This window comes from Leopardus geoffroyi, chromosome B1 (genome assembly GCF_018350155.1).
Source record: "Leopardus geoffroyi isolate Oge1 chromosome B1, O.geoffroyi_Oge1_pat1.0, whole genome shotgun sequence".
NCBI classification, from domain to species: Eukaryota; Metazoa; Chordata; class Mammalia; order Carnivora; family Felidae; genus Leopardus; species Leopardus geoffroyi.
The window spans coordinates 40,913,877-40,936,708 of NC_059327.1; the positions used below are offsets into that span (position 1 = coordinate 40,913,877).

Consider the following 22,832-nt stretch of genomic DNA (forward strand, 5'->3'; position numbering starts at 1 on the left):
TTCAACTCAGTGGGAAGTCCACTCCCAGGACTTCTACCCCAAATAATACCATCATCACTGTGTTTAGGGTGTATGTGAAGCACCAACATTAAAACAAAACCACTTTTAAAGAACACTGCTGCCCTCTGCGCACGAAGACCTTCTGCAACTCAGCACTGACAAGACCTACACTGAGTTAAGTCTTCCAGGACAGGGAACAGAGAAGGCACTGACCCACCCATATTCTCCCCTTGGCAGGTATACCAACATTCTTTTACAGACAAGGATGTACTAATTGTGGGAAACTAGCTGTTAAAGCCAGGGCTTACTTCGTTCTGCCAAAAGCACAGGTATCGCTACAGTATGAACCATGAGATATGCAGTTTTAATAATCCTTATGAAGATTACCCAGTAAAAGTGGCTGACAAAATCCCAAAACATGGATACAAAGTTATATACATATATATATAAATATGTATTATATAAATATGTATTATACATATACAATATACATATACATATATACATATACATTGTATATACAATATACAACATGTATTACACATATTATACATATATTACGTATATTATACACATAATACATATATATACTATTAACCACAACATATGAATGCAGTTGCCAAAGACTAAAAGGTAACACACGTATACAACATGTATTACACATATTATACATATATTACGTATATTATACACATAATACATATATATACTATTAACCACAACATATGAATGCAGTTGCCAAAGACTAAAAGGTAACACACGTACAAAACATTAAAGGTACTATAAGCTGGGTAAACATCAACGAATGTTTAAAATTCTTTAATATTATATTATTTGTCTGGTTATCTACTGCTACATAACAAACCACCCCATAACTCACAGGCTTAAAACACCACCACCAATTATTTTGCCCATGAATCTGCAAATTGTACCAGGTTTGACATCGGCTGGGTAGCTCAAAGGCTGAGGGCTGGGATCCTCTGCTGACTTGCTCACTCCTGTGTGTGCTAGTTGATGATGGTTGTCAGGGCCTCCTTGGGACCAAGAGCTGGAATACCTAATACACAGCCTGGCCTGGGCTTCCTCACAACATGGCAGCTAACTTCCAGGGGCAAACATCCCAAGAGTCAGACAGAAGGTATATTGGCATTTTTAACCTAATCTCACATGTTACAAAGTAGAATTAACATCCACTACCTTCTATTTGTTAGAAACGAGTCATAAAGCACGCCCCTATTCATAAGGAAGTCAATCAGAATTCTACCTTTTGATGGCAGACATCAGAATCACTTGGGGAGTTTAAAAATACCCATCCAGGAGAGAGAAGAAGATGGCGGCGTAGGAGGACGCTGGGCTCACCGCGCGTCCTGCTGATCAATTAGATTCCACATACACCTGCCTAAATAACCCAGAAAACCGCCAGAGGATTAGCAGAACGGAGTCGCCGGAGCCAAGCCCAGACGAGAGGCCCACGGAAGAGGGTAGGAAGGGCGGCGAGGCGGTGCATGCTCCACGGACTGGCGGGAGGGAGCCGGGGCGGAGGGGCGGCTCGCCGGCCAAGCAGAGCCCCAGAGTCTGGCCTGCAAAAGCGGAGGGGCCTGACGGACTGTGTTCCGACAGCAAGCGCGACTTAGCGTCTGGGAGGTCATAAGTTAACAGCTCTGCTCGGAAAGCGGGAAGGCTAGAGGACAAAGGGAGGGAGAGCTGCTGAGCCCCCGGATGACAGAGCTCAGTTTGGTGGGGAACAAAGGCGCTCGCCAGCGCCATCTCCCCCGCCCATCCCCCAGCCAAAATCCCAAAGAGAACCAGTTCCTGCCAGGGAACTTCCTCGCTCCGCGCAAACACCCAACTCTGTGCTTCTGCAGAGGAGCCAAACCTCCGGCAGCGGATCTGACTCCCTCCCGCTGCCACAAGGCCCCTCCTGAAGTGGATCACCTAAGGAGAAGCGAGCTAAGCCTGCCCCTCCAGCCCCCGTGCACCTTGCCTACCCACCCCAGCTAATACGCCAGATCCCCAGCATCACAAGCCTGGCAGTGTGCAAGTAGCCCAGACGGGCCACGCCACCCCACAGTGAATCCCGCCCCTAGGAGAGGGGAAGAGAAGGCACACACCAGTCTGACTGTGGCCCCAGCGGTGGGCCGGGGGCAGACATCAGGTCTGACTGCGACTCCGCCCACCAACTCCAGTTATACACCACAGCACAGGGGAAGTGCCCTGCAGGTCCTCACCACGCCAGGGACTATCCAAAATGACCAAGCGGAAGAATTCCCCTCAGAAGAATCTCCAGGAAATAACAACAGCTAATGAGCTGATCAAAAAGGATTTAAATACTATAACAGAAAGTGAATTTAGAATAATAGTCATAAAATTAATCGCCGGGCTTGAAAACAGTATACAGGACAGCAGAGAATCCCTTGCTACAGAGATCAAGGGACTAAGGAACAGTCATGAGGAGCTGAAAAACGCTTTAAATGAAATGCAAAACAAAATGGAGACCACCACAGCTCGGATTGAAGAGGCAGAGGAGAGAATAGGTGAACTAGAAGATAAAGTTATGGAAAAAGAGGAAGCTGAGAGAAAGAGAGATAAAAAAATCCAGGAGTATGAGGGGAAAATTAGAGAACTAAGTGATACGCTAAAAAGAAATAATATACGCATAATTGGTATCCCAGAGGAGGAAGAGAGAGGGAAAGGTGCTGAAGGGGTACTTGAAGAAATAATAGCTGAGAACTTCCCTGAACTGGGGAAGGAAAAAGCCATTGAAATCCAAGAGGCACAGAGAACTCCCTTCAGACGGAACCTGAATCAATCTTCTGCACGACATATCATAGTGAAATTGGCAAAATACAAGGATAAAGAGAAAATTCTGAAAGCAGCAAGGGGTAAACGTGCCCTCACATATAAAGGGAGACCTATAAGACTCGTGACTGATCTCTCTTTTGAAACTTGGCAGGCCAGGGGCGCCTGGGTGGCGCAGTCGGTTGGGCGTCCGACTTCAGCCAGGTCACGATCTCGCGGTCTGTGAGTTCGAGCCCCGCGTCGGGCTCTGGGCTGAGGGCTCGGAGCCTGGAGCCTGTTTCCGATTCTGTGTCTCCCTCTCTCTCTGCCCCTCCCCCGTTCATGCTCTGTCTCTCTCTGTCCCAAGAATGAATAAACGTTGAAAAAAAAAAAAAATTAAAAAAAAAAAAAAAAAAAAAAAAAAAAAAAAAAAAAAAAAAAAAGAAACTTGGCAGGCCAGAAAGAATTGGCACGAGATTTTCAGTGTGCTAGACAGAAAAAATATGCAGCCGAGAATCCTTTATCCAGCAAGTCTGTCATTTAGAATAGAAGGAGAGATAAAGGTCTTCCCAAACAAACAAAAACTGAAGGAATTTGTCACCACTAAACCAGCCCTACAAGAGATCCTAAGGGGGACCCTGTGAGACAAAATACCAGAGACATCACTACAAGCATAAAACATACAGACATCCCAATGACTCTAAACCCGTATCTTTCTATAATAACACTGAATGTAAATGGATTAAATGCGCCAACCAAAGACATAGGGTATCAGAATGGATAAAAAAACAAGACCCATCTATTTGCTGTCTACAAGAGACTCATTTTAGACCTGAGGACACCTTTAGATTGAGAGTGAGGGGATGGAGAACTATTTATCATGCTACTGGAAGCCAAAAGAAAGCTGGAGTAGCCATACTTATATCAGACAAACTAGACTTTAAATTAAAGGCTGTAACAAGAGATGAAGAAGGACATTATATAATAGTTACAGGGTCTATCCATCAGGAAGAGCTAACAATTATAAATGTCTATGCGCCGAATACCGGAGCCCCCAAATATATAAAACAACTACTCATAAACATAAGCAACCTTATTGATAAGAATGTGGTAATTGCAGGGGACTTTAACACCCCACTTACAGAAATGGATAGATCATCTAGACACACGATCAATAAAGAAACAAGGGCCCTGAATGATACATTGGATCAGATGGACTTGACAGATATATTTAGAACTCTGCATCCCAAAGCAACAGAATATACTTTCTTCTCGAGTGCACATGGAACATTCTCCAAGATAGATCATATACTGGGTCACAAAACAGCCCTCCATAAGTTTACCAGAATTGAAATTATACCATGCATACTTTCAGACCACAATGCTATGAAGCTTGAAATCAACCACAGAAAAAAGTCTGGAAAACCTCCAAAAGCATGGAGGTTAAAGAATACCCTACTAACGAATGAGTGGGTCAACCAGGCAATTAGAGAAGAAATTAAAAAATATATGGAAACAAACGAAAATGAAAATACAACAATCCAAACGCTTTGGGACGCAGCGAAGGCAGTCCTGAGAGGAAAATATATTGCAATCCAGGCCTATCTCAAGAAACAAGAAAAATCCCAAATACAAAATCTAACAGCACACCTAAAGGAAATAGAAGCAGAACAGCAAAGACACCCCAAACCCAGCAGAAGAAGAGAAATAATAAAGATCAGAGCAGAAATAAACAATATAGAGTCTAAAAAAACTGTAGAGCAGATCAACGAAACCAAGAGTTGGTTTTTTGAAAAAATAAACAAAATTGACAAACCTCTAGCCAGGCTTCTCAAAAAGAAAAGGGAGATGACCCAAATAGATAAAATCATGAATGAAAATGGAATTATTACAACCAATCCTTCAGAGATACAAACAATTATCAGGGAATACTATAAAAAATTATATGCCAACAAATTGGACAACTTGGAAGAAATGGACAAATTCCTGAACACCCACACTCTTCCAAAACTCAATCAGGAGGAAATAGAAAGCTTGAACAGACCCATAACCAGCGAAGAAATTGAATCGGTTATCAAAAATCTCCCAACAAATAAGAGTCCAGGACCAGATGGCTTCCCAGGGGAGTTCTACCAGACGTTTAAAGCAGAGATAATACCTATCCTTCTCAAGCTATTCCAAGAAATAGAAAGGGAAGGAAAACTTCCAGACTCATTCTATGAAGCCAGTATTACTTTGATTCCTAAACCAGACACAGACCCAGTAAAAAAAGAGAACTACCGGCCAATATCCCTGATGAATATGGATGCAAAAATTCTCAATAAGATACTAGCAAATCGAATTCAACGGCATATAAAAAGAATTATTCACCATGATCAAGTGGGATTCATTCCTGGGATGCAGGGCTGGTTCAACATTCGCAAATCAATCAACGTGATACGTCACAGTAACAAAAAAAAAGAGAAGAACCATATGATCCTGTCAATCGATGCAGAAAAGGCCTTTGACAAAATCCAGCACCCTTTCTTAATAAAAACCCTTGAGAAAGTCGGGATAGAAGGAACATACTTAAAGATCATAAAAGCCATTTATGAAAAGCCCACAGCTAACATCATCCTCAACGGGGAAAAACTGAGAGCTTTTTCCCTGAGATCAGGAACACGACAGGGATGCCCACTCTCACCGCTGTTGTTTAACATAGTGCTGGAAGTTCTAGCATCAGCAATCAGACAACAAAAGGAAATCAAAGGCATCAAAATTGGCAAAGATGAAGTCAAGCTTTCGCTTTTTGCAGATGACATGATATTATACATGGAAAATCCGATAGACTCCACCAAAAGTCTGCTAGAATTGATACATGAATTCAGCAAAGTTGCAGGATACAAAATCAATGTACAGAAATCAGTTGCATTCTTATACACTAACAATGAAGCAACAGAAAGACAAATAAAGAAACTGATCCCACAATTGCACCAAGAAGCATAAAATACCTAGGAATAAATCTAACCAAAGATGTAAAGGATCTGTATGCTGAAAACTATAGAAAGCTTACGAAGGAAATTGAAGAAGATTTAAAGAAATGGAAAGACATTCCCTGCTCATGGATTGGAAAAATAAATATTGTCAAAATGTCAATACTACCCAAAGCTATCTACACATTCAATGCAATCCCAATCAAAATTGCACCAGCATTCTTCTCAAAACTAGAACAAGCAATCCTAAAATTCATATGGAACCACAAAAGGCCCCGAATAGCCAAAGGAATTTTGAAGAAGAAGACCAAAGCAGGAGGCATCACAATCCCAGACTTTAGCCTCTACTACAAAGCTGTCATCATCAAGACAGCATGGTATTGGCACAAAAACAGACACATAGACCAATGGAATAGAATAGAAACCCCAGAACTAGACCCACAAACGTATGGTCAACTCATCTTTGACAAAGCAGGAAAGAACATCCAATGGAAAAAAGACAGCCTCTTTAACAAATGGTGCTGGGAGAACTGGACAGCAACATGCAGAAGGTTGAAACTAGACCACTTTCTCACACCATTCACAAAAATAAACTCAAAATGGATAAAGGACCTGAATGTGAGACAGGAAACCATCAAAACCTTAGAGGAGAAAGCAGGAAAAGACCTCTCTGACCTCAGCCGTAGCAATCTCTTACTCGACACATCCCCAAAGGCAAGGGAATTAAAAGCAAAAGTGAATTACTGGGACCTTATGAAGATAAAAAGCTTCTGCACAGCAAAGGAAACAACCAACAAAACTAAAAGGCAACCAACGGAATGGGAAAAGATATTTGCAAATGACATATCGGACAAAGGGCTAGTATCCAGAATCTATAAAGAGCTCACCAAACTCCACACCCGAAAAACAAATAACCCAGTGAAGAAATGGGCAGAAAACATGAATAGACACTTCTCTAAAGAAGACATCCGGATGGCCAACAGGCACATGAAAAGATGTTCAGCGTCGCTCCTTATCAGGGAAATACAAATCAAAACCACACTCAGGTATCACCTCACGCCAGTCAGAGTGGCCAAAATGAACAAATCAGGAGACTATAGATGCTGGCGAGGATGTGGAGAAATGGGAACCCTCTTGCACTGTTGGTGGGAATGCAAATTGGTGCAGCCGCTCTGGAAAGCAGTGTGGAGGTTCCTCAGAAAATTAAAAATAGACCTACCCTATGACCCAGCAATAGCACTGCTAGGAATTTATCCAAGGGATACAGGAGTACTGATGCATAGGGGCACTTGTACCCCAATGTTCATAGCAGCACTCTCAACAATAGCCAAATTATGGAAAGAGCCTAAATGTCCATCAACTGATGAATGGATAAAGAAATTGTGGTTTATATACACAATGGAATACTACGTGGCAATGAGAAAAAATGAAATATGGCCTTTTGTAGCAACGTGGATGGAACTGGAGAGTGTGATGCTAAGTGAAATAAGCCATACAGAGAAAGACAGATACCATATGGTTTCACTCTTATGTGGATCCTGAGAAACGTAACAGGAACCCATGGGGGAGGGGGAGGAAAAAAAAAAAAAAAAAAAAAAAAAGAGGTTAGAGTGGGAGAGAGCCAAAGCATAAGAGACTGTTAAAAACTGAGAACAAACTGAGGGTTGATGGGGGGTGGGAGGGAGGAGAGGGTGGGTGATGGGTATTGAGGAGGGCACCTTTTGGGATGAGCACTGGGTGTTTTATGGAAACCAATTTGGACAATAAATTTCATATATTATAAAAAAAAAAATAAAAAATAAAAAAAATAAAATAAAAATACCCATCCAGACCAACTGAATCAGAATCTCTGGGAAGATTCTAGTACTCCCAAATAAGTAGTACTTTTAAAATGCTTCCCTAGGTAACTCAAATGTATAGTTGGGAGACTGAACCACAGAATTAAGATGATCTCTGAGCTTCCTTCCAGTTCCAAAATTCTAGATTATCAGCCCAATGTAAGAAAGGATGAAGGAGCTAAAAAAGGTAAAATAAGAAGTCTATTAAAAAAAAAAAAAAAAAAAAAAACAGGGGCGCCTGGGTGGCTCAGTCGGTTAAGCGTCTGACTTCGGCTCAGGTCATGATCTCGTGGTCCGTGAGTTCGAGCCCTGTGTCGGGCTCTGTGCTGACAGCTCAGAGCCTGTTTCAGATTCTGTGTCTCCCTCTTTCTCTCTCCTCCCCCACTCATGCTCTGTCTCTCTCTTCTCAAAAATAAATAAACGTTAAAAAAAAATTAAAAAAAAAAAAAAACCACAAGCACGGATGTATTTTTAGATGTATACATGGATACACACATGTATACTTTCCAAGATCTATAACCAGTTTGGCCAAATCCAACTTGTGTCTAATACTAATGCTGATAAATACAGCATTCAGTTCTTACTGTCCATTAAGGTCAACTCCGAACAGTAATAGTGAGACAAGACCAGATCCTCTTGCAGAGCCACCTATAACCTTGCTGGAATTTAGCAGGCCTTTCTAGCCCACCTGACTCTAGCTCACAGCCAATTTGTTATTACCCACATAGCTCCACAGGACAGTGCCAAGAGCACCCAGAGCCCTCTCAGCCCCTGGTACTACTGCTAGGAAATAAGAAGTGCAAATCTAGTTCCTGAAATCCTCAATCTTGAGGTCAAAACTGGATATACCTAAATATACACACATTATTTCCAGAAGCACTTCTCAATCACTGTGCCTCAAACTAGTGATTTTCAAGATGTGGTCAGCAAAGAAAGTTTCTGATGGCCAAGATTATCTATCCCATGGATTGGCCCAACAATATATATTTAACGAATTTTCCACTGTGTAATTATTATCTACATTAAAGTCACAAAAGCATACATTTAAAAATATAGTCACAATTAGAATGATTTTAATTGGCTATGAACTTTTAATATATTAATTTTGGGGGACATATTCAAATGGAAAAGGGAATATGTACAGATCCTAGGTCAGTTTAAAGTGGTTAATTTTACGTCAATCTCACCTCAAAATTTTTTAATGTAAAATCATAATTCTTACAGGAATATTAAATACTAAATCCCAATATTCAGTAATATACATAAAAATATTTCCCACTATAAAGTAACATTTCATACAGCTTGCTTAATCTTTCAGAGCCTCTATTTTCCACTGATAAAATGTAGATGCCCTGTCCACTGAAGAGTAAGTAACCAAAGGAAAATGACTGAATTTTTTATGAACTGTAAGATACCAGATGAACAAATAATTTCTCAAATTTTGCATTTCTCAAATTATATATGGTCTCAGCTATGAAAAAGAATACCTGAAGATTTGGTGACGACTGAAAACAGATATTGCTAACAAGTTATCAACTCTTTGGATAGATATTAAAAGTCCTGTGGCACAGATCAACTTTAGGAAATACTACTTCTCACCCATTTCCTTTACATTGTGGCCACTTTTGTTCAGGGTATAATTGGCTAGGTTCTGACATATGTAAGAAATATATTGTCCTTCTCTTCTATCTTTAGGAAAATAAACCAATTCATCAAATGACCTGCCATGTTAATTCTTTCTGTCCGAAATGTAAGAACCTACGGAAGATAAATGTAAGATAAACGTTTGAACTAGAGAAAGGTCTCTCCAACACGTATCAGTGAGGAAATACCTTAACAGGAGCTCTGTGTTTCAGTATCTGTTACATAAGAAGAGGCAGAGTCTGGCAGTGATTTTTAATCCTAAGCTCCTCTTTTTTAAATAAATAGGCAAGGTGTGGAGATACGGAAGGTTCCTTTGCTCAGATGAATCAAACATTCAAGTACTTTAGCTGGAAAAGAAAGTTTGCTGAAGGCTTTCACGAGTACACATTTTTTTTTTTAAACTCAAAATGCCACCTCCCAGTCTCTCAACTTTCTCTGTATGCAACAGAGAGATAATAATCTGCCAGACAAGAACAACTTTTTGCTAACAGCATTTCTTCCCTCCTCTGTGAAGCAACTATTTGTAAACGGCACAACTTACCGCAAAGATTTTTAACAAGGTTTTCATGTAGAGCTTTCGGATACCAAAGGAGACTCCAAAAATGGCAGGGACTATGATGAAAACGAGGAGGAGGGTGAAGAGGACGGTCAGGGAGATGCCCAGAAGGTTGACAATCAGGCTGTCAAAGGGGAGCAACAGGAACATGGTGGAGGATCCAGGCAGGGCCAGTGCCCTCCTCCCCAAGAACAAACCACTGTCTTCGGATGGTCCTATCAGACAGCACCAGCCTGGGAGAGAAAGCGAGTCCCCATAGGATAGCAAACCCTGTTCCAAGTTCACATCATTCGACTGCCTGGGGGCAGGAGGACCGTAAAAAAAGGCCGTAGGGGACAGCCCCAAAACGCCAGCTCTCCCCAGAACAGATGGACTCTGGAGGTGAACGAGGCAGGAGCGATCTTCAGCACAAGCATCTGAGTCCGGGAGCAGTTTCTGTGAAAGTGAGTAGCATGGGAGGGATCTCTGCTCTGCTCCTCTTATGCTCCTTTCCTTCTAGAAGTTTTACTTTTTCTTTCCTGCTCAAGAGCATTTAGCAGATAAATCTGTCCCGAAGATCTGTCATTGCCAGAAGTACCAAGAAGAGTTCAACTTGGTGCCAGAATAATCCTGATAACTTCTGTGGAGGGGGGTGACTGCTGGCACCTCACACAGAAGGCTATTGAACTTGAATATGTGGAAATTAAATAATTGTTTTACTTAAAACTCCTTCATAAGCTGAAAATTGTGTTCATTGTAGAAAGTTCATATCTGGCCCCATTCTTCCTCTGGAGAGACTCCTGGTGCGTGCTGCGTCCAGGACCCTCCAACCTGGAGAGCTACAGTCTTGGCCAGCAGGACACAGATGCTGGCACGGAATGTCTCATGCTGCTTGCGTGGAGTGCAACTCCAGACGCGTCTGGCATTGGTTTCCCCTGGATATTCTTCTCCCTGAGGCCCCCTTCTCAGCAGTGACCTGGGTTCTTGGCAAGAAGTTGCTTACATACTGCCAAAGCTGGGGGTGGAAACAGAAACACCATCAGTCACACAAATCAAGAGGAGAAACATCGATGTGCTTTGGCGGGGAGGGGAGCTGTTTTAGAGTAAGCCTAGATTCACTGCCAGCTTCTCAAGTCATCAAGGTCAAAGGGAGTGGGCAGAACAACAGGTAGCAGACACATGTGGAATGGAAGCAGAGATGTTCCATATAAGCTTTCGATTTCAATAATATCTGTGGCCAACTTTCTGAATAGAAAGTATATGGATATATGACACATTCTCAAAGAGGGGTACTGTGAAAAGTGTATTTCCCTCCTACTTGTCCCCCAGCTACCCAGAGTTCTTATCTGCAGAGGCAACCATGTTATCGGCCTCATATTCTTCCCAAGGAATTCTACGCTTATCCAAGGAAATCACAATTGATCTTTTCTGCTCACCCTCCCTCAATCTGGCAACAATAATGATGCCATACTCAGCACACTGTTCTTCAACTTGGGTTTTTTTTTTTTGTGTCTTTAGCTTATTATATCTTGCAAGAATATTCCATCAGTGCATACAGGGCTCCCTCACTCTTCACAGGTGCACAGTTTTCAACTACTGTACCAGAAGTTAGTTAACTGGTTTCCTGAGGTTGGACACTACATTTTTGTTGTTATAAATAATGTAATGAATAACCACATACATATGTGATTTAGCACACAGAATGCACATGCAAATACAAATATAAATATATTTTCAAGATAAATTCCTAGAAATGGAATTGCAGGGGAAAAGGAAGCAGAGTTTTAATTTTATAAGACATCCCAGGGTGACTGGGTGGCTCAGTCACTTAAGCATCCAACTTCGGCTCAGGTCATAATGTCAGGGTTTGTGGGTTTGAGCCCTGCGTCAGGCTCTGTGCTGACAGTGCAGAGACCGCTTCAGAATCTCCATCTCCCTCTCTTGGCCCCTCCCCTGCTCACGCCCTCTCTCTCTCAAATATAAACATTTAAAAAAGAAAAAAAAAAAAAAGATACTGTCTGTTTTCTCCAAGGAGATTAAACTCCTCTCTCTGTCTATCTCCCAACATTGGTCATTCTCTTTTGTTTTAAAGACTTCTTTGTAGACCAGTTTTGGGTTCATAGCAAAACTGAAAGGAAGATACAGAGATTTCCCATGTACCCTGTCCCTACATATATACAGCCACCCCCATTATTAACATCCCCACCAGAAAAGTGCATTTGTTACAAGTGTTGCTGAACCTACACTGACACATCATAGTCACCCCAAGCTCACACTTACATCAGGGTTCACCCTTGGTGCTATATGCTTTAGAAGCCTGCACAAATGCATAAGCACATGTATCCATCATTATACTATCACACAGTAGTTTTTCACTGCCCTAAAATCCCCTGTGCTCCAATTATTCATCCTTCCCTTTCCCAAACCCCTGGCCACCACTGATCTTTTACTGTCTCCATAGTTTTGCCTTTTCCAGAATGTCGTATAATTGGAATTATATTTTCGGATTGGCTTCTTCCACTTAACATGGCCACTCATAAACTCCACTATTTTAAATATCTTAATAAAAGTATTTCAATTTTAGGTTACTTATTCCTTTAAAAAAATTTTTTTAATGTTCTTATTTATTTTTGAGAGAGAGAATGTGAGTGAGGGAAGGGGCAAAGAGAAAGGGAGACAGAATCTCAAGCAGGCTCTGAGCTGTCAGCACAGAGCCCAACGTGGGACTCGAACTCAGGAACCGCGAGATCAAGACCTGGATGGAAGTTGGACGCTTAACTGACTGAGCCACCCGGGCGTCCCTTACATTACTTACTCCTAACCACAAGTTACCAGTGCAAGCCCTGCACTTGGGAGCACCTTTTCAAATCTCTGGCACACACCGGGGCTTTGCACCAGTCACCTCTGGCTCTGTTCCTATGCATTTACACGTTCAAGAAACTGAACAGACAGCAGGTTACAACCTTCACCTTAAACTGTGTCCAGTGCCTTTCTGCACAGAACTCTCAAAACTTTTCACATGTTCTCTCAGAACTTGTCAACAGTATTATTTCCACAACACCCATCATGAAATAAGCAAGACACAGATCCCCCTCTTCTGACTCCTAACCCAGTACTGCTCCCAGTACAGTCCCGTACATTTGGTGATTAAATGAAAAAGACATGCCATTTTGTGGCACCAAGTCACAAACACTAGTTCCTGTTTGGGATCCTCCAGTTCTTCCACTTTTGCACTATCATTATCACTGCTAACATACTGAATGCAACGTGACAGATCCTGAGCTAACCTCACAGACATTTTACATACCCTACCCTCACTTACGTCTCACAACAGCCCTGTGGTGGAGTTCTTATCATCACTGCTATTTTACAAAGGAGGAAATCAAGGCTTAGAGGATTACATAAGTTAAGGGAATCATACGGTTACTAAGTATCGGAGCACGAATTTGCACCAGTGGATTTGTCTCCTAGCCCAAGCTCTTTAACCATGCCCTCCTACCTCCCAAACTACCACATTGCAATGAATGAACACTTCCTTCATGGCAGAGCTGCTCTACAGAACTTCTTGTGGTCAGAGAAAAACCACAAGGCGAATCTGGATTCATGTATCAGAATTTGGAGTTCTCAGAATCCAAGGTACAAACCTGCTCTTTCATTTTTATAAACTGGCTAAACTGACTGTACATGCCAGATTTTTAACAGCACACCAACAGAGGTTGAGGAAATTAGATATATTTCTGAGACTTCATTTAATTTGCTGAGTCACTGTATTCTTTAAACCTGTCTCATTCCAGCCTAATTCTAGGGCCACATCTCTGTTCCACTCTTCTGTCCTTGTTCCCCTTGTCTAGCACTCCCATGGGAAAGAAGGAACAAAACCCCTGTGCCCCACTGGTCAAGGTTACCCTGGGTTCCATGGACCCAAGATGACGGACACCAGGGCCCTTTGACTTCCCATGCCAGAGTTTAGATCTCTTTTCCTTGAATCACGATCAACTGAGAATTCCCAAGGTTATTCTGGGTTCATGTCCCCAAAACATTAAACACATTTACCAATAAACTAATTCCTTCAGGGGTTGATGAACCATAGCCCAAAGGCCAAATCTGGCTTTGGCCTGTTTTTCTAAGCCAGGAGTGAGCTAGGAATGGTTTTTACATCTTTAAAGAGTTGTAAAAAATGAAGAATAATATATGACACAGACCACAGCAAAACCTATTTACTATCTGACCCTACACAGTTTGCCAACCCATGACCCAGCTGCTCCTTTTTCCTCTGAGAGGCACTGAACTCACGCCCCATCCCATGGTTCCACCCCACCCCTCGAGTTCATGTTTATGGGTGCCAGACTCCAGAACAGAGAACAGTAACATAGCCAAACAAGTTATCTGGCCAAGACTAAACAATCCCCATGTAGATTCTCAGAAGTAAAGAGAAAGAACAAGCAAACCACAGTTATCAAACAGAGTCCCAAATATCTTGCTGGATCAGCAGAGCAGCCATTAAATCCGGAAGACTGGTTGGTGTCTTAGGCCCCATAACACAAACTTTGATCTCTGGAAATAGTATCAGAAAATCAGTCACTTCAGAGCTCTACCACACAATTCCCAGATGACTGTTCACTTAAGAGAAGATATCACTTTGCTTCACGTAAATATAACCATGACTCCACAAGCATGAGGTATTTACTCATTCTCCTGACTTCCACAGCTTTAGCCAGACTCACTGAGAGTAATTTGGACCAAAGCTGCCCCAGGAGCCCAAATGGTCCAGAGAAAAACAGAAGAACCAAGTAGTTCTGAGCCTTTTAGGAGGGAGGGTGGCTTCATCCTAGGAATGTGACAGAGCCCATCACTAAGTTACCTAAACTCTTCAAGCCATTGAATGGGAAATCTGGGACTTTAAGCCCCCAAATGACCCAATTTCCAGGGCTCCTCAGATCTGAGAGTGATGAGTTCATTCATTCAACAAATACTCAATGGGCACATTACTATGTCTCACACATTATGTCAGGCATTATTTAGTGCCTAGAGACAAGTGTTAAGCAAATAAGCATACAAAAAGTCATAATTTCACACTTTGATAATTGTTAGCAAGGCAAAGATAATTCTGGGAAAGAAAATAACAGAGGTAACTTAATTTAATATAGGTCATCTAAACCAATTTTGATCCAATCACAAGTCAGAGACTATTATGATTCCTAACTGCAAAACCAAATACAGCTGAAACTGGAATAACAATATGGGTTTGAACTACATGGGCCCACTTACATGTGGATTATTTTCTGATACAATACTGTATTTTCCCTTATGATTTTCCTAATAACATTTTCTTTTTCTAGCTTACTTTTTTTTTTTTTTTTAATTTTTAATGCTTATTTTATTTTTGAGAGGGAGAGAGAGAGAGACAGAGTGTGAGCGGGGAAGGGGCAGGGAGAGAGGGAGACACAGAATCCGAAGCAGGCTCCAGGCTCTGAGCTGTCAGCACAGAGCCCAATGTAGGGCTTGAACTCATGATCTGTGAGATCATGACTGGAGCCAAAGTCGGATGCCTAACTGACTAAGCCACCCAGATGCCCCTAGCTTACTTTTTAATAAGAATAGAGTACATGATACATGAACAAAATATATATCAATCAACTATTTATCAGTAAGGCTTCAGGTCAACAGTAGGCTATAAGTTTGGGGAAGGTCGAAGTTACATGCAGATTTTGTCAGCGCCTCTACTGCCCAGGTTGTTCAAGGGTCAATTGCACCACGAAACTTCCTACTTCAGGAGACCATGACTACCAGAATATATCCAGAGGGATGCCACCACATATCAACCCAAAGGAAAAAAACACAGGGTTAATGCATTTTTCAAGCACAATGTCTGTCACATATTAGATCTCAATAAATGGTACGTACTACCATTCCATTAGGGTCAGAAGAAACCCAGAGTATTGTCTTCGGTTACAAATGCTAAACTTTAAGAGGGCTACAGAGAGGAAAGCATTTCAAAGTATGTCCTAAAACCCACATGCCAAAAAATACTACCTGCCTAGCAAGCGCTAGGCGCTCAATAAAAAGGTTAGCTGTAAACCATAGAAATGGGAATTAAAACTAGTGAGATGGCCAAAAAAACCCTCCAAAAAACAAAACCAAAAAAAAACCCAATTTCTTTTATAAACCACTGTATTGGTGAAAATGAGAAATTACCCTCAAATACTGCTTGTTGGAGTGTAAAAATGGTACATCCTCTATGGAGAACAACTCAGAAAATGCGATGAGAATTTTACACGCACATAGCCTTAGCTCCAGCAATTCTACTTCTGAAAATTTATCCTCAAGATAAATTAGAACAGTAGTTCTCACCCAAAGGCCATTTTACGCCTGCCCACCTTCTCCCTCCCCCAAACATTTGGTTCACGTGCAGACATTTTTAGTTGTCACAACTTGGGATAGGGAGCTACTGGCAACTAGTACAGAGAGGTCAGGGATGCTGCTAAACATCCTGTAATGCACAGATCACCTCCTATGGGAAAGAATGATCCAGCCCCAAATGACAATGGTGCCAAGGTTGAGAAACCCTGTACTGATGCATATACAAAATGATGTGTGCAAGGTTACTGACTGTAGCACTGTTTGTAATATCAAAAGAAATGCCCAAGTCCATTAACAGAAGATACAATGGAACACTATTCATCTGTTAAAAGAAGAAAGACATTTACTTGTGTACAGATAAGAAACAATCTACTAGTTAGATGCAGAGCAATGTTCACAGTAAATACCAACTGTGAGAGAGGAAAAGGAAAAAATACATAGTTTGTATGTATTTGCAAAGATACAGATCTCTGGAAACATACACACAAAATGGCTACAGTTGCCGCCTCTAGGAGTGGAAGGGAGAGGTCACTTTATCTTTGTGCTATTTTTAAAACTGTATTTATCAGGGCGCCTGGGTGGCTCAAGTGAGCCACCGACTCTGCATTTCGACTCTAGATTTCAGCTCAGGTCATGATCTCACGGTTCTGAGAATGAGCTCTGTGCTATCAGAGCAGAACGTGCTTGGGATTCTCTCTCCTCTCTCTGCCCCTCCCCCATTCATGTGCGAGCTCGCACTCTCGCCCTCTCTCAAAATTAACAAACTTAAAAAATGAAAAAAACTTACAAAAAATAAAAATAAAATTGTATTTATCATTTTAAACAGGTAATAGTGCTGTGTGAATTTAATGTCAAATGTATTAGAGTAGTGGAGTACAAGAAATTTGCTTGAATAGTAAACTAGGGCCTAGGAGGAAATGTACAGTGTTTCCAAGGAAATAGGGCAGCGCTCAGAGCCACTATGTTGAAGTGAACCTGAAGTGCTAAAAAACCAAGAATACACATACAGCAGACATTAATCCTAGATAAAATAAATGGTTCAAAACAAAGCCAAGATACAGTTAAAGGATAACTCAATTCACTAGAAAGAAGACAGTAACATATGGTCAGTTTCAGGGTCCTGGTCTTAAGTAAAGTTGTTCTGACCTTAAGTACTTTCCCCTTGCCTACAAAGAGCTAACTTGAGTTGGAACTGGGTAACAAGTAACATCCTACCAAGTTCTCCCAAGGCAACATTAAGTCTTCCAAGCTGGAAAAGAAAAAAAAAAAAAAAAAAAGAACAAAGGAAACAGGGTATTTTGATATTCTGGGGCAATCAGCCTAAGAAAGAACAATGTGATTTGCTGGGGTTTTATGACCAAGACGTCTCAGAACACTGCTCTGGGAGCTCATTTCAGAAATGGCACTTTTACATTTGAGTATTGTGTATGTAACCGGAAGCAACTTCCTTGCCTTTTGTTTTTTAAATCTTTTTGTCTGGTTTATTTCACTAGGCATAATTATTCTGAGGAATCACTCATGTTGTTGCACACATCAACATGTGTGCAGCAACATTCCTTTTTACTGCTGAGCTACAGTCCAATGTATGGCTATACCACATTTGTTTATCCATTCACCTACTGACAGGCAACTGGTTGTTCCCGTTTGGGACTGTCACAAATAAAGCTGCTATCTACAAGTCTTTGTATGGATACACATTGTAATTTTTCTTGGTAAATAACCTAGGAGTAGAATGACTGAATCTCAAGTAGGTGTGTATTTAGCTGCCAAACTGCTTTCTAAGCTGGCTGTACCATTTTGCACCCTCACCAGCAATGTATGAAAGTTCCATTTGCTCCACAACCTTACCCACACTTGATAGGATCAGTCTTTTTAATTTTAGACATACTAATGGATGTGAGGTGGTAACTCATAACTTTAATTTGCCCTAAGGACCAATGACACTGAACATCTTTTGTGCTTATTTACCATCCATCTACCTTGGTGAAGTGTTGAATCTTTTGCCTATTTTTTATTAGGTTATTTTATTACTAAGTTTTGCTATGGGCTATTTTTTTTAAAAAACCAAGCTTTCCCCACCCCTCACCCCCAAAAACTAAACAGTGTTATTTGAAATTAGAAAGCATTATTACCGGACTACACACTTAAACATTGTGAAGATGGTTTTAAAAAAAGAGAGAGAAGTTTGATCCCACAGACAAAAAATAAATAAAAAAAATAAAAAAAAAATAAAGAGAGAAAGCGTTTCATCACAAAGGTACAAAATTTGTGGACTGGCAGACTTCTTTGTTCAATGTGCCACAAATTTGAAACAATCCTAACTACACTAAAACATGAAACAAAAAAACGAATGACCACAACCACAAACTCTATTTTAACCTCAGAACAGAGTATTACTAAGAACCTAAAATGCTCCTTTCTCTTTATGTTCAGCTGACAGTGATCTGCACTGTCCCACACAGCAGCCACTAACCACACAGAACTCTTGAGCTCTTGAAATGTGGGTAGTTCAAACTGAAATGTGCTGTAAAGTACACACTAAATTTAAATGACTATGAAAAAAATGAATGTAAAAGACCTCATTAATAATCTGTATATTGATTATACATTGAAATGATATTCTGGATCATTTTGGTTAAATAAAATATATGATTATAATGATTTTCATGTGTTTCTTTGTCCTTTTTTTTAAAGTGGCTACTACAAAATTTAAAATTATGGGGGCGCCTGGGTGGCTCAGTCGGTAAAGCATCCAACTTTGGCTCAGGTCATGATCTCACAGTTTGTGGGTCTGAGCCCCGCACTGGGCTCTGTGCTGACAGCTAGAGCCTGGAGCCTGTTTCGGATTCTGTCTCCCTCTCCCTGACCCTCCCCTGCTCATGCTCTCCCTCAAAAATAAACACAAAAAACATTTAAAAAATAATGCATGTGGTGTGTATTTTACTGGATAGCACTGATCAAAAACTTTTAAGCAGACCCTGAAAATAAAATATGTCTAACTGGTAAAGAAAAAAATATATATACATATAATATTTTTTCCTCCCCATTGCTTTGTGGTGTGAAGAAAATTACGGTAGAGTGGAGGAGCTTAGAATTGGAACTCAGGAGTCTTTCTGGCTAAGGGTTCAGGCACAGCTGTTACTATCTGGTCTGTAACTCATTCAGCTTCCATGGATTTAAATTTCCTCACCAGTTTTTTGGTATTTTAATTCAAAACGTCAACAGAAATTTATTAGGCTCCTTCTTACAAAGCATTATTCTAATACTGCAGATCTTAGGCTTACAGTCTAAAAGGAAGTGCAATCCAAATACACTAACAACTACTCCAGAAGGCAAATTAAAAGAGTGCCCAATGAAAGGAGACAAAACCCTGTGACTGGGTGACAGGTGTATATGTGTGCCTGTGTTTTAAAGGAGAGACAGCACCTTTAAAGAGTTAGGAAAAACTCCAATCTTCGTAACATTCCTACCAACTCTAAACTTCTGTGCTTTTAAAAAGCATTCTTCATGCTATAGTAAGTATTTTGTAGTTTAGTGATAACATGGAATTGATGATATTTGGTCAAGTCCTCCCTTGAGCATAATGATACAGAACGAAGTAAATGACAGGCTATAATCAGGTTCTACTTTACTTGAAGAAACAATTTTACAATATATTTCAACCAGGGTCAAATCATCTCTAGCTTCTATCTCCAGAAAGCAAGAAATCTATAATAAGATGTAACATTTTGTGATGTGCACATAGATAAATGTTTTTTTCTTCAGCAAAAACCATTTTTACCAGGCTAGAATCCTAACTAACCACTGCACTTTCTGAAGCCACAAACACAAAAAACCCCACACAAAACATAAGATTTCTCCCCACACCCATGTCTTTATGGGTAATGATTTACCAACACACCCAGATACTGCTATTTAACCGGTTATTTCCAAAAGCTGGATGAGCATGACAACCACTGCATTTAGATCACAAACTAACAAAAGTCCATCCTGAAAATAATTTATAAATAACTATGTCACATTACAGAACCTAAATTTATAAGCAAACTCTATATGACCTCTAAATACAAAGATTCCTTTATTCACAACATTCTTTGGAGGTACAATATCCCCTCCAACTTTAAGGGTGGAGATTGGGGTATAAGTACTGAGTTTACCGGTCTTTCTGGAGATAAGAAAACTTAACAGCACAAAGTGTGCTAAGAAATGCATACCATTGTTTTATTTATAAAAACAAAAACAAAAAAAAGTGCCTAATCCATGTTAAATCCAGCCTAGGATTCTTATCTGTTAATAGCAAGAAAGGATGTTTCCTGGAAGGGTGCTATCTTCTCTTTGTCATCAAGGGCAAAATTTCAGGATCGAATACCAAATCATCCCAGTTCCCCTTAGTTACCCTTTTCTTAAAGAGCTGTGAATGTTGTCTACATCTTTTTTAAGTTTGTTCGTACTCTCAGTCTGGTATTCCCCTTCTAAGGGCAGAATTTTCCCATGCTTCCTAAAAGCTGTGATTAGAATTTCTCATCTGTCCCATATCTAAAGAAGTATTTACGTTTATTTATTTATTTATTTATTTATTTATTTATTTATTTGGAGAGAGACAGAGAGACAGAGAGAAGGAGAGAGAGAGAAGACTCCCAAGCAGGCTCCATGCTGTCAGCACGGAGTCCAATGTGGGGCTAGAACACACAAACCATGAGATCACAACCTGAGCTGAAACCAAGAGTCAGCCGCTCAACTAACTCAGCCACCCAGGTGCCCCTAGTTTAAGAAATATTTTAAGACAGATCCCCTAGTTTCATTATTCTGGAATTTGATGGAAAAGTTCATATTAACCCATCCAAACCCTTCATTGTAAGAGTTTTCAGTTACAGCCCTTCTACACGTGAAAGATACAACTTTTAAAGGCAAGGACTATGGTACAGGAAAAAAGAGACTGAATGTGGAGTTGGGAGAGGTTTCCAGACTTAGGACTCTTATTCCTGTAGATCTGGACAAGTCACTGAACCTCTATGGACTTTGAGGTGGCATCAGAAATGAAGAAGTTAGACAATATGATCTGGAAGTTCTCATCCAGATCTGAAAGACTTTTTGTTTCAACCTGTCCTCCAGCAGCTTCATCATTTTAGATACTCTTTTTTGGCCCCTCTCCAATGCTTATGTATTTCTTAGTCAAAGGACTTCCAATAGAATATGTCCCCAAAAAGTACATTATGACTTTATACAACAGTAAGATTTTTATTTTGAATCCCAAACTACTTTTGACATCAAAGATTTATCCCAGAGCTTGCCAGGTGCGGGGGGGATGGATAGGGATGTGGATGGGACAAACTTAATGTAAAGATCAACTGTTGGGGCTGGATGATGAATACATGCTGGTTTATTATTCAGCTATTTTTGTATGTCTGAAATTCTCCATAATACAAAGTTGGAAAAAAAAATCACTATCAAAGTGAGAGAAGAATGGCATTATTGCAGAACTCTTTCCTACAGTCTCTGGCATAGGATAACTGCTTTCACACCATTTCCCTTGAGTTGAGACAGAATCGACAGGATACGAAACTAAGCAGAGAGGCACTCAAAGTTCAGCCAAAATTAAGGAAAATGAACCAGAAAGGAATTGTTCTCAAGAAGGTTATCACTGAGAAGATCCATGGCACGGAGGGCACGAGCAGTGAGAGGCACTTAGATCTAGTACAGTAATGAACTTGTTTCCACAAAGCCATACCATATGTTTCATGCGGGAGATTTTCCCTAAACTTTTAAACAGCGAAAAGTTAAAACCCTATGTGAAACGGAAGTGAGGAAATAAACCCTCTGGTAGGAGGATGCCTTGCAGGACATGAAATCAAAACGCAAAGGCAACGGATTTCGGGGGTTAGGGAATTCTAAAGAAAGAAAAATGGGTTCCTTTGGAGAACAAGCGAGGAGAATATCAATCCCGGGGAAGCCAAAGTACCTAAGAAAAGAAATCACAGGTGAAGGCGCTTCCTCGTGATCTCTACTACCCCCCACCCCCCTTCAGCCCTCCCAGGCTCCACTCCTCCACGCTCGGGGTGCGGACTGCGGAGCACCTGGGATGCGGGCGAACTCCGAAGAGCCCATTCGGAGAGGAGCCGGCCGGAGCAGGGAGTGGAGGGACCAGCCCAGCACTGGCCTCTGGGAGGGCTGGGCGCGGGCTCCGGGGCGCTGTGGCGGGACGGCAGGGAGGCTCGGCCAGGACCCGGGGAGGGGCGCGGACTGTTCCACTGCGGGCGAGGGGGCGGAACGTTCCGACCGGCTGGGAAACCCCAGGAAGCGGCAATGGTGCCTCCTGACGCCGGAGCGGCGTAGGGAGGGTGTCCCCGGCCCTCAGGCCCCTCGCTGGGCTCCTCGCCCCGAACCCCCCCAGCCCGTTGTCGGCTCCCCTGGAGCCACTGACCTTCAGGACGGGGGACAATTCGGTCATACTCACCGACCGCGAAGCTCCGGGGCTCCCAGTCCCTCCGTGAACGATCCCTCCCGCCCTTGGCCGCCGCCGACGGCCGAGGCGTGCGTAAAGACGTGCGCGCGCCCGCCCTTTGTCTACGCCGCTTTGACGTGACCCCTCGCGTCCCATCCCCACCCCTCCCGCCGTTTAATCTCTCGCCCGGCACCCGAGCGCCGGGCGCGCGCCGGGCGGGGGCCCCGAGAGGCGGGGCGGGGGACAGGGCGCCTCGTCACCTG

General features: G+C 41.6%; 1 protein-coding gene across 4 annotated transcripts in view; it reads right to left on the reverse strand.

Moving 5' to 3' along the window:
• Positions 1 to 22,832, reverse strand: part of GPAT4 (glycerol-3-phosphate acyltransferase 4) — a 39,821-nt gene extending 16,989 nt beyond the window's left edge. The window contains exons 1-2 of one of the 4 annotated variants that reach the window (XM_045459528.1): positions 22,582 to 22,832; positions 9,774 to 10,782 (exon numbers count right to left, since the gene is read on the reverse strand). In XM_045459528.1, the coding sequence (XP_045315484.1) occupies positions 9,774 to 9,938 (165 nt within the window). In that variant the 5' untranslated portion in view covers positions 9,939 to 10,782; positions 22,582 to 22,832. Of the gene's footprint in view, positions 1 to 9,773; positions 10,783 to 17,342; positions 17,367 to 22,201; positions 22,324 to 22,581 lie in introns of those variants that run through there. The other 3 variants (XM_045459556.1, XM_045459536.1, XM_045459546.1) reach the window with 3 other exon arrangements.